The sequence below is a fragment of the Schistocerca nitens genome, chromosome 4, assembly GCF_023898315.1.
Source record: "Schistocerca nitens isolate TAMUIC-IGC-003100 chromosome 4, iqSchNite1.1, whole genome shotgun sequence".
NCBI classification, from domain to species: domain Eukaryota; kingdom Metazoa; phylum Arthropoda; class Insecta; order Orthoptera; family Acrididae; genus Schistocerca; species Schistocerca nitens.
Genome location: NC_064617.1, coordinates 116,984,899 through 117,001,287, shown reverse-complemented (window position 1 = coordinate 117,001,287; position 16,389 = coordinate 116,984,899). Strand labels below are relative to the sequence as shown.

At 39.9% G+C, this 16,389-nt stretch overlaps 2 protein-coding genes across 4 annotated transcripts in view; one reads left to right on the top strand and one right to left on the bottom strand.

The window, feature by feature from the left end:
• Window positions 1-836, bottom strand: part of LOC126251657 (lysophosphatidylcholine acyltransferase) — a 735,574-nt gene extending 734,738 nt beyond the window's left edge. The window contains exon 1 of the mRNA XM_049952227.1: window positions 624-836. Within this exon, the coding sequence (XP_049808184.1) occupies window positions 624-731 (108 nt within the window). The 5' untranslated portion in view covers window positions 732-836. The remainder of the gene's footprint in view (window positions 1-623) is intronic.
• A 485-nt stretch (window positions 837-1,321) lies between these two features.
• Window positions 1,322-16,389, top strand: part of LOC126251656 (uncharacterized protein C1orf109 homolog) — a 66,090-nt gene continuing 51,022 nt past the window's right edge. The window contains exons 1-2 of one of the 3 annotated variants that reach the window (XM_049952224.1): window positions 1,323-1,612; window positions 5,366-5,476. In XM_049952224.1, coding sequence (XP_049808181.1) covers window positions 1,470-1,612; window positions 5,366-5,476 — 254 coding nt within the window. In that variant the 5' untranslated portion in view covers window positions 1,323-1,469. Of the gene's footprint in view, window positions 1,613-5,365; window positions 5,477-16,389 lie in introns of all 3 variants that reach the window. The other 2 variants (XM_049952226.1, XM_049952225.1) reach the window with 2 other exon arrangements.

Sequence of the window (16,389 nt, the reverse complement as noted above, 5' to 3'; positions counted from 1 at the left end):
TGCGGTCTTGAGATCCAGAGAAGCGCGCCCTACAAACCGACACAGGTAGCTTTGACGACAAAATCGCTTTGCGTAAAAGACGAATCAAGTCCGCTGTTACATTCATTCCCAGAAGGATGGCACTTCTAATGCGATTAATTCTGTCATTTGTACCGTGATTTAACAAAGGTACGGTATGTAGCAGCAATACGCAACTGCTATTAATGCACGTTGTTGCTGCTGCAACTTAATGCAGGTTCACTTTATTATAAAATGTAGCCCTCCTAGAAGTATTGCACAAAATCTTGGTGGGAAAACAATTTCAGTCAAGACAGGTGATGCACGTGATCAAATTTGCGACGCGCAGATATGTTCGAAAATACTGGATCTGTGTTAGTGATATGGACATTTACTGCTTTCTCTATAACGTATAAACGCAAACTTGAGAAGGGCGCTAATAAGACATAAGAGGATCGTACTACCTCATTCGATGAATAGCCGGAAGCCTCTTCCGATTTGTCGCAGCACAATAATGTAACTGGTTGATAAACAAAAAATAATAATTTTTCCATGAAAACGATTGTTGTACTAACAGTAACAAAATATAAGGCTTTCAGGAAGGAAGCTGGTTCTTAAATATTTACCTTAATTTTGTCGTACGTTGTTGACAGTTCGAGGCGGTGTACAAATGGATTTAACAGATCTTCTGCATTCGGCAGATGTTCTGCCGCATGTAGCTTTCCATTCATCATGGTGCGATGAAGACGCCAACAATAACAAAAAGAAATAATCACGATCAGTCCATTACTTCACTTAACGCGCGGACACCACAATCACACGTTCACTCACTAGATCAAATCGACCGGCTACTTGCGCTCCGGAACTGTCTGCGGGCAGCGAATGAGCTGGGGAAAGCAGACCCCTCGTAGTTTGTCTGTCGCCCACTAGAGTCGCTCCAGTACGCAAATCATCACCGCTGCACAACAGTGACAGCAGTGTTGACAACATTGACATGATTTCATAGGTTTGACTGTAATAAAATTTTAGAATAAAATGACCATCTATTTTGACTCGAATGAGAGAAAAGCATGTTGCTCATGTTCCGGATGCTGCTCGATAGACGCTGTTGTTCATTGTTGTGCCAATACAATTACAGAAAGTTTTCCCTCGCCTTAAGATTTAGCTCACATGAAACACAGTATCTACAAAGCCAGCTATAGGGACAATTTTAAACCGGATATTCCATTTAATCATAAAATAAGAAACTTCTCACTCATTTTCATTTATCCTACCAGCTAGATACTTTCTTTCGTGATCCAGTCTTTCAATGATATTACGTTGCAGTACCTGTTGTTTACAAATATAACCATGCCTAATAACAAAGGAGGTTGAGGTTATGTAAATGTGTTACCGCGAATTTTCATTCATTAGTTTCTTAACGAACGGAAACCTAATGAAGAATCCACAGAGATCCACCGAAAAATATTGCAATGGATAGACTGGAAACCGTATTACGTTCTTTCTACAAATATTTCAGTTCGTATCCGGCTAAATGGAGAGACATATTACAAGATTATAGCGAATGCTCTACGGCACTGTGTAACGAAATTGAACAGCTTCAGTTAATAAAGAGGTAATAGGAACACTTTTTTGCATTACATATGAACTTTACGAGAAGTGCCTCATGATTTTTGTCGTAAAGTGTATTGTGTAAAGTATTGGGTATATTCATATATAGATTCTATTTCTTGGTTTGTACTTATTGACGCTTTAGACTTCTATATATGGAAATACTATGATTCACTGGCGACTTACATATTCCTCATTACAAGCGAATAATGTGAATTGGTTGCTATCTCCTTAGTAATACTAAGTTTGGCAGTAAGAAGACGTTGCATAAGTTTGGAATTTGCCTTTAAAATATGAGAAGTGGTTGGCAACTGGTATTTTAACTCATATTATTTAACTCCTAGACCATGACCTGCACGTCAAATAGTTGGTTACGCATGTCTTAAAGAAAACAAAACAAATCAAATCACTGTTCCCTTGAGTGCCAGTTTGCAGAAGATGGAGTTAGTTATTCATACGCATGGTACCCGTAATTTAAATGTATTTGCCTTTTGTAACGCCTCATTGAATATTTATGGGATACTTTATACTTCCATTGCTACTGTAATCGTTAAACCAGAAGTCTCAACAGACTTAAGATGTAGGCCTATGTGTATTATGTTGCTAACATAATTGATTTGATTGATTGATTTGCCGAAGTACATAGTAATGGCTTCACTATTCCGATTTATGTAATCACTGTTGACAAATTTTTGATGGCGCTGAGGACATCATCGACATTAAAGACATTTTCATGTAAGTTAATACATCTTACTTGCAGCGACATTGATGTATTTCACTTTGAATACACATGTAAAACCAGCAGTCGAAACATTGATGTGCCAAAATACATAGTATCTGTATTTAAATATATTCTGCAAAATTAGGATTATTATTTATTTATTCATCCATAGACCATACAGTAGTAAAGGACATATCAGATACATTACATAAGTAATATGAATAGTATGTACATACTTAAAACATTTACAGAGTAGTATAAGATTAGGCAATGATAGGGCATCACTTCCAATAACATCATATCTGGTAACGCACTTCGGTCTTCAAACAAATCTGTAGGTTGATCACAGTTTTACTTATGAGCCAACAAAGTCACTGTGAATGTAAAGAAAAGTGTGAAGAATTTACTTATCTCTTCATCTGTATTTATCTTCCAAGGTGTAGATGTAAATTGTCAGTGCATTGAAAAGTAAGATTCTTATATAGCTTACATGTCTCTGGTTACATGTGCTTTATATTATTTTCACTTTGGAGAAAGCTGCATTTGTATTCACAGTGCTTGTGTACACTTATAATTTTCTTTTAGAACCATTATTTCTAAAACCATTGATAAATAATGACTCTGAACAGAAGTCTGTTGCTAAGGCAGTAAATTCAAAATTTCTGGTATGATCTGCTGAAATGTTTGAGTTCAGCTACCTATGCTATTACAGTTATTGCAAATTTTGGTGAAAATCATGTCAGTAAATTAGCCTACTATGCCTGTTATCATTCCTTGCTTTCATATGGCATCATATTTTTGGGTAATTCATCATCAAGAGAAATAGTATTCATTGCAGCTGGAGCCCACCTGAATCACCTAGCAGATGTTAATTTAAGGAATTAGGGATATTCACAATAGCTACACAACATGTATATTCACTAATGAAATTTGTTATTAATAATCTCTCCCAATTCAAAAATAGTGGCAAAGTGATATTGTGTGAAGAAACCTTATGTTGAAGTGACACGTTCCACGTCATTACAAAATGTTGTATTCATGATCTAATAATCTACAGAACATGTATTAATGTAATGTAATATAATACCATTGTGCTCAAAGTTGCTAGAAGGATAGTTGCACATTTTACAAATTAGGAGATATATATGTATATGGAGTACGGCTAAAAGTCATCTTCAGAAATTAACACTGTAAGCTTGTAGAGGACAGCAATGCAAAAGGTATTAGTTAGTCAGTATCATCTTCTGTGGATCACTTGTACAATTAATCATACTTTTGTGGAACATGTCATTTTATTTTCACATTACACATTCATACGTAAAAAAATAAAGAAAACGAAACATGCAAATGGTCAGCATCTAGCCAGATGCTGACCATTTGCATGTTTTGTTTTCTTTATTTTTTTATACAGATCTTCGTTAATATTTTCTATCCCCCCCCTCCCCCCTCCAGCATCTACACATAACAAAAACATAAATTCTTCTATAGAATAGAAGGAGTTTTCTGGGAAAAACTTTTCAGTTTTTATATCATTGGGTAATTGGTCAGAAATTTTGGTGGCAACTTTTTGTGCTAAAGATGATCTTAATGTGGAGTAATGAATTTCATTTTTTCTTTTGCTATTGTAGTTATGTACATCTTTGTTCCTCTTGAAGTGTAGTGAATTATTTACAAAAAATTCCACGATGAGATAAATATACTATGAAACAGTAGCCAGAATGCCCAGCTTCTCAAACAGATTTCTGTGATCGTGGATGAACACCACAGCACATTCTTGAGCAATGAAGATTTTTCTTTCTCCAAAATGAGTAACCCCAGGACACTATTGTTGCAAAGTTATATGAAATGGAATGAGCATGTAAGTAGTGTAGTAGAAAAGCCAAATGTCGACTCTCGTTTATTGTGAGACTTTTAGCAAATTGTGGTTCACCTGGAAAGGAGACTGCATATAGGACGCTAGGATGATCCATTCTTGAGTGCTGCTTGAGTTTTTGGGATCTGCACCAGATTGGATTAAAGGAAGACATCGAGGCAATTCAGAGGCAGACAACTAGATTGGTTACTGATAGGTTCGAATAACACACAAGTATTACGGAGATGCTTCAGGAACTCGACTGGCAATCCCTAGAGGGAAACTGACATTCTTTTCAAGAAACAGTATTGAGCAAATGTAGAGAACCAGCATTTGAAGCTGACTGCAGAATGATTTTACTGCTGCCAATGTACATGTTGCCTAATGACCAAGAAGATAAGATAAGAGAAATCATGGCTCTTATAGAGGCATAGAGACAGCTGTTTTTCCTTTGGTCTAGTTGTGAGTGGAACAGGAGAGTAAAAGACTAGTAGTGGTACACTGTATCCTTCGCAACACACCATACAATGGCTTGTGGTATGTATGTATGTATGTATGTAGATGTAGATTATTCAATATGCATATTTTCATTCAATAATGTCAAAGTATGTCAACTTACTGATTTGTCTGTCTCCAAGATTTGCAAGTATACAGTCAATTGCAAGATTAGTGTAGCGCTAAAATGAAAGTGGCATCGCTATGTCAGAGGATTGCTAATTGTTATTCAGTCATATCCTGCCAGTAGTGCCCAAAGCTACTGGAACAGAGCAAGTGTATGTAGCTCTAACAAACCAGTTTTCCATTATGATTACCACGGTTCTGCTGATGATAAAAAAACATATAGTAGATAGTTTTGAATCCGCAAATGTTCTCAATAATCATATATGTATAATCTGTATTTTTATCTTTCATGAAATGCACTATTTCTAAACAAATAATTCTGTCAATATAGATTATACTGAGACAGAGAATTCTATAAGTTAGCAATTGCGGAAATATGTTCAAATTTATTGTCATGTAATCCATTACATTTTGAAATTTATTTCATTATTTAAATTAGCTTTTCTGTGTTGGTTCATTATATAACTATATATTTTAGGTTACAGTGTTCCCACAGAACAAGAAGTTGAAATTGATGTGATTAATTATTACTCAGAGCATTAATCAATGGTTCGTTATTTCAGTGTTGGGGACAAAAAATTGAAGATACTGGAAATCCCTCTGTTGAAGCAAAATTTGCTGGGAAAGATATATGCAGCTATTGAGACGGAGGTACAACTTCTTAATAGATTAGTGTATGTATCTTTCCTGCTTTCATAGTATAGCATATAAAACTTGCTGATGGATATAGAGCCAGACCATTTTTATTTACATAAGAATAGACTTACAACTTAGTCTCACAACTGTTTGGAGGAAAACAGTGATGAGCTTATTTTGAATTGATATTTGGATCACATAATAATGAACAATGAACATCAGCAAAAGCTAAACAGGAATAATGGAATTTAGTTGAATTAAGTCAGCTGGTGCCGAGGGAATTAGATTAGGAAATGAGATGCTTTAGAGTAATAGATGGGTTTTACTATTTGGGCAGCAAAATAACTGATGGCAGTAGCCACCAGAAAGATTGTGGGAGGCGCACGTCTGCACGACGCTTCACGGACGATAGTTGCCGCAAGTAGAGTCCCGTCCACCAGAGGGCACGCGAGAATTCGGCCGCGACCTCTGCCGACGGAACAACAACAACAACTCAGGCAGCACGGGTCTTGCCCAGGCAGTTGACATCGGGCATGCCTAGGAGACAGTTCCCAGTCTATGTTATGTGAAGTGCGGCGGAAAACGTGAACTGTGTTACTGCACTGATGATGGCTGAAGTAGAGAGGATATCAAATGTTCTGTTTATTTATTTATTTATTTATTGTCCTCTGAATCAATATTGTACATGTCATGCACATGGTGATGCACAAACATACATTTGATGTTGGACATTATGATAATTTTCTGGCATGAAGTAATATGCCGAAAGTTTACACAAACATGAATTTACATACATCCTTTCTGAGAAGTTATGAGCACAGAAATTTATGAACACACAAATTACATACATGTTTTTAGATATACTTATTTAAATTACATACTCAGTTACACATTTGTATTTTAGTGCTGTATTCCTCTCACACATTTACGACAGTACCTGGTTGGATATTCTTTCTGCACTTAATTTGCTTAGTAGCAGATGATATAGATGCAAGATTTTTGCACATACTTGCATTAATGTTTTACTCTTTACAAAATTCTTTGCTGCATTATTTTCATGTTTCTTTCCACCCATATGGAGCAGAAATTCACTTGCACTGTAGAAACAATCATCAAGTTGAAATTATTTTAATTTTGTATTAAATACAGTCAGGGACTTGCTGTTTTTTAGTTGCTGAGGGAATGTAGACTGGCAGAGTCCAGAAAAGCATTTCTAAAGAAGAGAAATTTGTTAACAACAAATATAGATTTAAGTGTAAGGAAGTCTTTTTCCGAAAGTATTTGTATGGAGTGTAACCATATATGAAAGTGAAACATGGACAATAAACAGTTTACGCAAGAAGAGACTAGAAACTTTTGAAATATGGTGCTACAGAAGAATGGCTGAAGATTAGATGGGTGGCTGGTGAACTAGTGAGGTAGTACTGAATAGAACTGAGGAGAAAAGAAATTTTTGGTGCAACCTGACTAGAAGAAGGGATAGGTGATTCTGACACATCAAGGGATGCCTCCGGGGGGGGGCACTCTGCTCTTTGGCAGGTTCGTGTGTGGCTACCACGGGGCCCCAGCCTTTGCAGCACCTTTTCTCTTCTGTGCTGCATGGCTATCCTGTTGCTATGTTTTTTCCCTTCCCTCGGGGACCATGTCTGGGGTGATTTTGGGAATGTGTTCCACAGTGTCAGTAGCTGACATCAGAACAGTCTCACCACTGTTTTTCATTCCTTTTTTCGTTTCTCCGTTTACCTTCTCCTATCCTTCCTCCGCTCTGGTGTTCGAGGCTCCTCTTTTTCTTCTTTCTCCCTGTGCGCTCCTGAAGGCCGGCTCACACATCTGACGTGCAACAGGTAACTAGGTGATACGTAATTCCCAGCCCTAGGTCGAGGGGTAGGTTTCGCACGTACACCCTGGTACAGGCCAGGCCCAGGGAGGGGGATTGCCTGAGCTGATACCTTCCCAAATTGCCGATTGGTCCCTCTGTTAGGTGTTCAAGAGGTGTGACCTAAGATGTGAACAATCGCTTAAGGTGGTTGAGCCCCCCTATGAACGGGGGCAGTTGGGATGAGCATGCCATTGGAGACACTGGCAGTCATGGCGGATTTAATCGCAATGAGCCAATCATCTTTGCAGTCCATGTCTACCAATTGTAAATGGAATGAAGCTCCCGATCCAAAGACCCTCTGAGCTGCACCACATTCCCTCATGGTTTCAAATGTTGAAGACGATCGGTCATTTGCAACGGTAAATCCGTATCTTGTTCAGAAAAGTGTTGATGCATTGCCAGTCCTCTGAAGTCCTGCTCTCATTTACACAATGGCATTTTGCTTTTGGAGGTTACTTGTGATTCTCAAGCGCAATAACTGCTTGCTGTTTCGCTTTCTCCAAGTCTGTCCTGTTCGTGTCAAGACCCAAAGAAACTGAATTCATCCCATGGTATTATTTATGCTAGGCTGCTTGATGGTTTGACAGAGACAGATATCCATATGTACCTCTCTGATCAGGATGTCATTGCCGTCCGTCGGGTGATGAAAAAGATAGATGCGTCCTTAGTGCCCACACACAGTCTTTTTGTCACCTTTGATAGAGTGGTGTTTTTGTCCAAGATCAAAGCAGGCTATGAAGTTACCACAGTCCTGTTCCGGGGTCACGTCAAGCGCCGGCATGTTGGGTGAGAACTGAAGAGCAGAGAGGGCTGTGAGACGACATCAGCCAATAGTATGCTGATGAAACCCTCTCTAGGATGACACTGAGACAGGAGCAGCCTCTACACAAAGAGAATATAAGCGCCACACCATCTAGCCACAGCCCAAGTGGAAGACAAGCTGTCGTACGAATGCTACAGCAGCCGCTTATGAAATGTATTGTTTTGCTTGTATTGGATTTGTATATATTTAAGGACATTGATTATTTTCATGTCATCATTTGCTTGTGACACACCTTGGTGAATATGCAGAGTTAAGTATTATCATTTATTTTACTATAATAAACTTGATTAATACGATTTGCTTGAATTGTTGACTAGCGATCCGAGAAAGCAGTTTCCTAGACACCCTGTATTGGATGAGTGGGCAGAACACAAGAAGTCCGACCATACATTCTGAACCTGATGCACTGCTACCAGTGTCATTGTTTCAACCACACTCAAATGTCTTGTCGACACACAAATGTGTAACCTGTGGTAGGGATGCTCCCGAGGGCGATTTTCCACCTCCTTCTCCCTGCTGTATCAATTGCAATGGTGACTATTCTGGCTTCTCTAAGATTGTACCATGTATCTCGATGAGTGGGCTATCAGGGAGATCCAGATAAAGGAAAAGTGCCTTACCCAGTCGCTCGCAAGTTATTGGCTAGTCGCAAATCCTGTGTTCTACCATCTGGCACTTACAGTACTGTTCTTGCTACATCTCGCTCCACGAAGACAGACGTGCGACCTCAAATTCAGCATTGCAGTTGTTAAACTGCCCACTGTCATGGTAGGATCGTTGTCTCATTGTTCATCTCTGTAACAAGCCACCAGACATTCACCTCCTGGGATGAAGTCACCTGCTACACAACCAGCAAGCCGGAAAGGACAGAAGGCATACTCTTGCAAAGACTTCCTATGTCTCTCCAACCAGCAAACATCTGAGTCTTCCTCTGCAAACCGGAAAGACTCCACATAGTAAAACAAACGAAAACGGTCTTGTCCTTCGCCGACTCGGAGATGCTCTTCAACAGTGTCGCCACATGATACCCTCACCCTGCTGACCTCCATGTCGCTGGTGCGCACCACCAACCGTTTTTCTGCTCTGGACTGCACAGATCAACAGAGGGAGAATGCCAATGTCTCTGTAGATCTCATGGAGCTGGATCCTCCTGCCTCTGCACCATGTAGCTGTGAGTCTTGAAGGCTGCCATTCGGCAGCCTCCTAGGTGACACACCTTCATTTTTGCCCTGCTCTCCTTTCCTCATTATGACTCTCTTTCAGTGGAACTTTCGTGGCCTTTGATCAAACAAAGAGGATTTATAGCTACTCTTAAAATCGCATCATCTGCATGTTCTGCGTGGTGCCTTCAGGAAACAAAATTGCATCCTCACGACTGCTTTGAGCTCTCACAGTTCTTCCTGGCCTGTTTTGGCCTTCCCCCCGAGGATGGCATTCTATCTCATGGGGGAGTCAAGCTGCTCATATGGGATGACATTCATAGTCAACGCATCTCCCTGTCTTCAAGCTGTTGCAGTTCACCGTTTGCTTCCTAACTTGACCTTTTCCATTTGTACTTTTTACATCGCTCTGTCATTTGATGTCACCAGAGCAGACTTCCTTCAGGTTATTGGGCAGCTGCTTCACCCCTTTCTGCTGCTCGGTGACTTTAATGTGCACCATCCCCTTTGGGGTTGTCTCAGAACCTGTCCAAGAGCTCCTCTCTTGGTTGACATACCAAATCAACTTAACCTCCTCTGCCTCAACACAGGAGCACCCATGTTCCTTTTAGACTCCATGCACACCTATTCGCATTTGTACCTATCCTTCTGCAATGCCCAGCTTGTCCATCATCTTGAGTAGCAGGATGGTGGTATTAACTGAAGTGTACTGAACAGCCTCAAAAAACTGAAGTTGAACAAAAATATGTCACCTATAATTATAGATATTACTAAAGAAGTCACTACCAATACGAAAATAGGGATAATGATGCATTTTTGTGAATACCAGGGCACAATGACACCTTTCATAACGGCACACTGAACAGCTTAGACAAACAAGCAGTGAACTTAGTGGAAATCCTAAATGATAGACTTTCTTACCGTCAATTGCTGAACTTAATTAATGAAAAAGTGAGAAACCACTCGAAGAAGCCATGGGGTTGGATCAAGACGTCAAAATCAGCACATTTCTGCCAGCTACAACCTAAAATAGCTTCATATCAGTGGTTTGCTGTTGGGTACATAACTCAATAGCTAAAGCACTGTTTAGTTAAACAGTAATGAAACAAACTATCAATGTATCACTCTGTTGCCATGGACAGATGTTACGCCACAGTGACTACCCACTTGAAGCATTGAACAGTGCAGTTGCATCAGAACCCAGCCAACTGCTTATTCGATTACTAATTATCTTGTAGCCAAGTGCCTTGTCATGGGATTGTTCCTCTAGCTTGTACTCTGGATAATTTTGAACAGAATGTAATTTTTTCCTCACCAATGCTCACTGTTTATTTTGAATTACTGCTGCTCACTTGGACGTATGACAACACACTGTGTTAGCTGAAGCAATAATGAAGGAATAGGTATGGGCTCACTATTGTGAAACAACAATGGAACAGTGCAAAACAATTTTATTTGTTGTTGACACACATTTTATACGCAGGCATGCCTGTTTGAGGGTTAAAAAAGCAGACAAAAATTCGCTTGATACCTTTCTAAGAGACAGTCTCCATTCCTTTCAAATCACATCTACAACTTCATCTACATAGATACTCCGCAAGCCACCGTACTGTGCATTGCGGAGGGTGCCCTGTACCACTACTTGTCATATCCCCTCCTGCTCGACTCGAATAGAGCAAGGAAAAAATGACTGTCTGTATGCCTCCGTATGAACTCTAATCTCTCGTATCTAATGTTCGTGTCCTTATGTGTGATATATGTTGGCTGCAGTAAAATTGTTTGGCAGTTAGCTTCAAACACTGGTTCTCTAAATTTTCTAAATAGTGTTTCTCGAAAAGAACATTGCTTTCCCTTCATGGATTCCCATTTGAGTTCCCGAAGCATCTCTGCAACACTTAAATGTTGTTTGAACCTAGCAGTAATAAATCTAGCTGCTCACCTCTGTATTGCTTCGATGTCTTCCTTCAGTGTTATCTGGTGCAGATCACAAACACTTTAGCAGTACTCAAGTCACACCAGCATCCTATAGGCGACCTCCTTTACAAGTGAAGCACTCTTTCGTAAAATTCTCCCAGCAAACGGAAGTCAACCATTTGCCTTCCCTACCACAGTTTTCACGTGGTTGTTCACCTCATATTGCTTTGCAACATTACACCCAGGTATTTAAATGACTTGACTATTTCAAACAGGACACTAGTAATACTGTATCTGAACATTACATGTGAGTTCTTCCTATTCATCCACATTAACTTACATTTTCCCACATTTAGAGGTAACTGCCATTGATCGCACCAACTAGAAATTTTGCCTAAGTCGTCTTGTACCTTCCTACGGTCGCTCAACTTCAACACCTTACCGTACACCACAGCATCATCAGCAGACAACCACAGATTGCTGCCTACCCTGTCCACAAAATTATTTATGTATGTAGAGAACAACAGCAGTCCTATCACACTTTTCTGGGGCATGCCTGATGATACCCTTGTCTCTGATGAACACTTCCCATCGAGGACAACATACTGGGTCCTATTATTTAAGAAGTCATTGAGCCACTCACATGTCGGTGCATATGGCATATGTTCGTTAACAACCTGGAATGGGGCACTGTGTCAAATGCTTTCCAGAAATCTTGAAATATGGGCTCTGCCTGTTGCCTTTCATCCCTCTTTCTCAGTATATCTTTAGAAAAGGGCAAGCCGAGTTTCGCATGAGTGATGCGTTCTAAAATCATGCTGATTCGTGACCATCAGCATCTTAGTCTCAAGAAAGTTTATTATATTCGAACTTAGAATATGTTCAAGGATTCTACAGCAAACAGAAGTTAGGAATATTGATCTGTACTTTAGCGGGTCTTTTCTTTTACCTTTCATATGTACTGGAGTCACCTGCTCTTTTTACCAGTCTCATGGGACTTTGTGCTGGACGAGAGATTCACCACAATTGCAAGCTAGGTAAGGGGTCAATGCCGTAGTGTACTCTTTGTAAAATCGAACTGGAATTTCATCCGCACATGGTGATTTACCTGTTTTCAAATCTTTCAGTTGTTCTCTATGCCACTAACTGTAAGTGTCGACCAAGTGTGGCTTAAATTCAAAGTAGGATTATTGATAAAATGCAAAGAGATTTTGGTTGTATGTAATGTACACCAGCAGCAAGACACAGTCAATACCTGCACTCTGTGATAGTGATGATAATGTTACCAGTGACAGTGCCACTAAAGTTGAGTTACTAAATGTGGCTTTCTGATATTCCTTCACCAAATAAGATGAAGTTAATATTCCAGACTCAAATTAAGGACCGATTCCAACATGAGTAACTGAGAAGTAGATATACCTGGGTGCAGCAAAGCAGCTCAGATCACTTAATAAAGACAAGACTTCTGGTCCAGATGGTGTACCAGTTGCATTCCTTTCAGAATATTCTTTTTAATAGTTCCATACTTAGCAATAATGTACAACTGCTTGCTCAGTGAAAGATCCGTACCTAAAGATTGGAAAGTTCCACAAGCCATACCAGTGCTCAAGAAAGGAAAAAGTAGTAATTTGATGAATTACAGACCCATAGCATTGATACCTATTTACAGCAGGATTTTGGAACATTTTCTGTGTTTGAGCACTATGAATTACTTTGAAGAAAACAATCTGTTGACACACAGTCATCATGGATTCAGAAACTATCATTCTTGTGCAACACAATTAGCTCTTTATTCTCATGAAGTAATGAGTGCTATAACATCGATTTCATATTTCTAGATTTTCAGAAGGTTTTTGATACCGTTCCTCACAAGTGGCTTCCAATCAAATTGCAAGTGGCTTCCAATCAAATTGCGTGCATACTTAGTAGCATCTTGGCTGTGTGACTGGATTTGTGATTTCCTGTCAGAAAGCTCACAGTTCATAGTAATTGATGTAAACTTACTGAGTAAAACAGAAGTGGTACCTAGTGTTCCACAAGAAAGTGTTATAGGCCTTCTGCTGTTCCTAATCATTGCTACCTAATCTATGTTATAAAAGACAATCTGAATAGCCATTTAGATTGTTTGCAGGTGATGCTGTCATTTACCATCTACTGAAGTCATCAGGAGATCAGAACCTATTGCAACATGATGTAGGCAAGATATTTGTATGGCAAGATATTTGTATGGCAAGATATTTGTATGGCAATTGACTCTACATAATGGAAAGTGTGAGGACATCCACATGAGTACTAAATGGAACATTCGTCATTTTGGTTACACAAAAAAATCATGCAAATTTGAGGGCTGTCAATTCAACAGTTATGAACAACTTAAATTGGAATGATCACATAGATTATTTTGTGGGGAAGGCAAACTAAAGACTGTTTTATTAGCAGAATACATAGAAGATGCAATAAATCCACTGCCTACATTAAGCTGGTCCATCCTCTACCGGAGTACTACTGTGCAGTATGCAGTATGAAGATTCTTTCCAGATAGGATTGCTGGAGAACATTGAAAAAGTTCAAACAAGGGCAGCTCATTTCATATTATCATGAAATAGGAGAGAAAGTTTCACAGATGTGATATGGGAGTTGTGTTGGCAGTTATTAAAACAGAGATGGTTTTTGTTGCGTCAAGATCTTTTCATGAAATTTCAGTCTCTAACTTTCTCTTCTGAATGCAAAAATATTTTTTTATGCCTGTCTACATAAGGAGAAATTACCATTGTAATAAAATAAGAGAAATCAGAGCTCGTGCAGAAAGATTTCTTTTTGCACACATTATTCGAGAGTGGGATGATACAGAAATAGTGTGAAAGTCGTCTGATGAATCCTCTGCCAGGAAGCTCAGTGTGAATTGCAGAATAGTCATGTAGATGCAGTGAAGAAGAATGTATGAACCATTTACTATTTTTATATACCAGGCACAGAACACAATTATTTAGAGAAAAAAAGAATGTTGACCATAATCCCAGAAGTTCACAAGATATTTGCCTTAACAATAAAACATGATATTGTGATTTTCAGTCCAAAAAAGTGAAGAAGAATGTATGAACCATTTACTATTTTCATATACCAGGCACAGAACACAATTATTTAGAGAAAAAAAGAATGTTGACCATAATCCCAGAAGTTCACAAGATATTTGCCTTAACAATAAAACATGATATTGTGATTTTCAGTCCAAATTCTGCTTTGATGCTACTTTTCATGCTAGTGTGTCCTTTCCAATTCTTCTCATTTCTGCATAACTACAGCAATCTACATCCTTTTGAATCTGCTTACAGTGCCTCTTCATTACTTGCCATATCTACCCATCTAATCCTCAGAATTCTTCTGTAGCACCAAATTTCAAAAGCTTATTTTCTCTACCTGTCTGAATTGTTCGTTAGTCCATGTTTCATTTCCATATAACATTCTGCCTCGACCAATATCTTTAGAAAAGACTTCCTAATACTGAAATTTATGTTAAATGTTAACACATTTCTGTTTTTCTGTTTTTTAGGAAGGGTATTCTTGCTATTGCCAATCATGGTATTATATCCCCTCTTCTTCAGCCATTGTCAGTTATTTTGCTGCCCAAATAGCAAACCTCACCAACTACTCGTATTACCTCAATTACTTCAGCATCACCTGATTTAATTAATGTGTGCTTCATTACCTTTGTTTTTATATTGGTCATATTATTCTTATAACGTCTTTTCCGATACAACAATCCCCTTATTCAACTGATGTTCCATGTATTTTGCCATCTCTGACAAAATTACAATGGAATCACCAAATTACAAAGTATTTTTTTCTTCTCCCTGTACTTTAATCCATTTCAAAATTTCTGCTCGATTTCCTTTAGCGCTTGCTCACTGTACAGTTTGAATAACGTCTAAGATAAGCTACAGTCCTGTCTCATTCCCATGTCACCTCTATCCTTTCATATCCTTTGATTCTTATAACTACAGTCTAATTTTTGTGCAAGCTTTAGCTGGTTCCTATAACTGGAATCTGGTTTTTGTACAAGTTGTAGATAACCTTTCACTCCCTGTATTTTATCCCTGCTACCTTCTCCAGAGTTTGAAAGAATGTAATATAGTCAAATTTGTAAAAAACGTTCTGTAAATTTATGAAGTCAAAAAAATCGTCAGGTCAGTATTGCCGTACGTGTTCCCCTATTTCTCAGAACCCAAATGATATTCTGTTATAACCTTTAATCACTAATAAATTGCGTGGATATACAAACGTAGAAACAATAGTGGGTTACATGCTACCAACTCCGTATCTGTCACTCAACTGCCGTGCCGTGACATGCGGCCGGCGCCGTTCATAGCCAGGTGGTGCTCCCGCGCTCGGCCGAGCTGCGGAGCGCCTCTATCGCCATGTTTGCGTACTGACGCAGCAGCACTTTTAAATCTCGTGGCACTGTCACAACACTTTTCCCCCCTTGAAAAAAAAAAACACTCACTTCCTTGGAGACACGGACAGTGCGGAGACATCCATGGCCTCTTGGGAGGCCCCAAGAAGATCCCGCGGAGAAACACGAGAGTATGGTCGAAAATGTCCAGGACGGAAACTTGCGCATGGAACGTGCCTCCTGGACGAGATGATGGGTAAAAACTCCGGAGCAGCATCCATAGGTGTCGTGGACCTGGGGGTGTGCTCCAGCGAGATGGGTCCCGGAGAAGGCGGTGTCGCGACTGGGGCCGGTTCCGGCGTACTCGGAAGCGGTAGTGACGTCGGCTGCAGCAACACGCACGGGAGATCGGCAGCAGCGACAGGACTGGCTTCTCGGGCTGGTGGAGGCGAAAGAAGGGGCGGTGGCACCGGCGTGGCCACCACTCGTGGGTGCATCTGGTCGTAATGGCGAACAACCATGCCGTCGTCCGTACGTATTTCACAAAGCCGGCGGTCGCGAAGAGCCTGGACCACCGCTGGAATCCATTTAGGGCAAGATCCGTACCCTCGTGCCCACACGTCGGCGCCCACCAAGTATTTTCCCGTACTAGGGGACACAGTACAAGGCCTGACAGGGTGAAGCAGGTGCAGTAGAGTGCGCGGTTGGCAGCCATGCAAGAGTTCAGCAGGGCTGTGATCACCCAGAGGCGTGAAGCGAACTCAGAAATTGCAACAGAGTGTCAT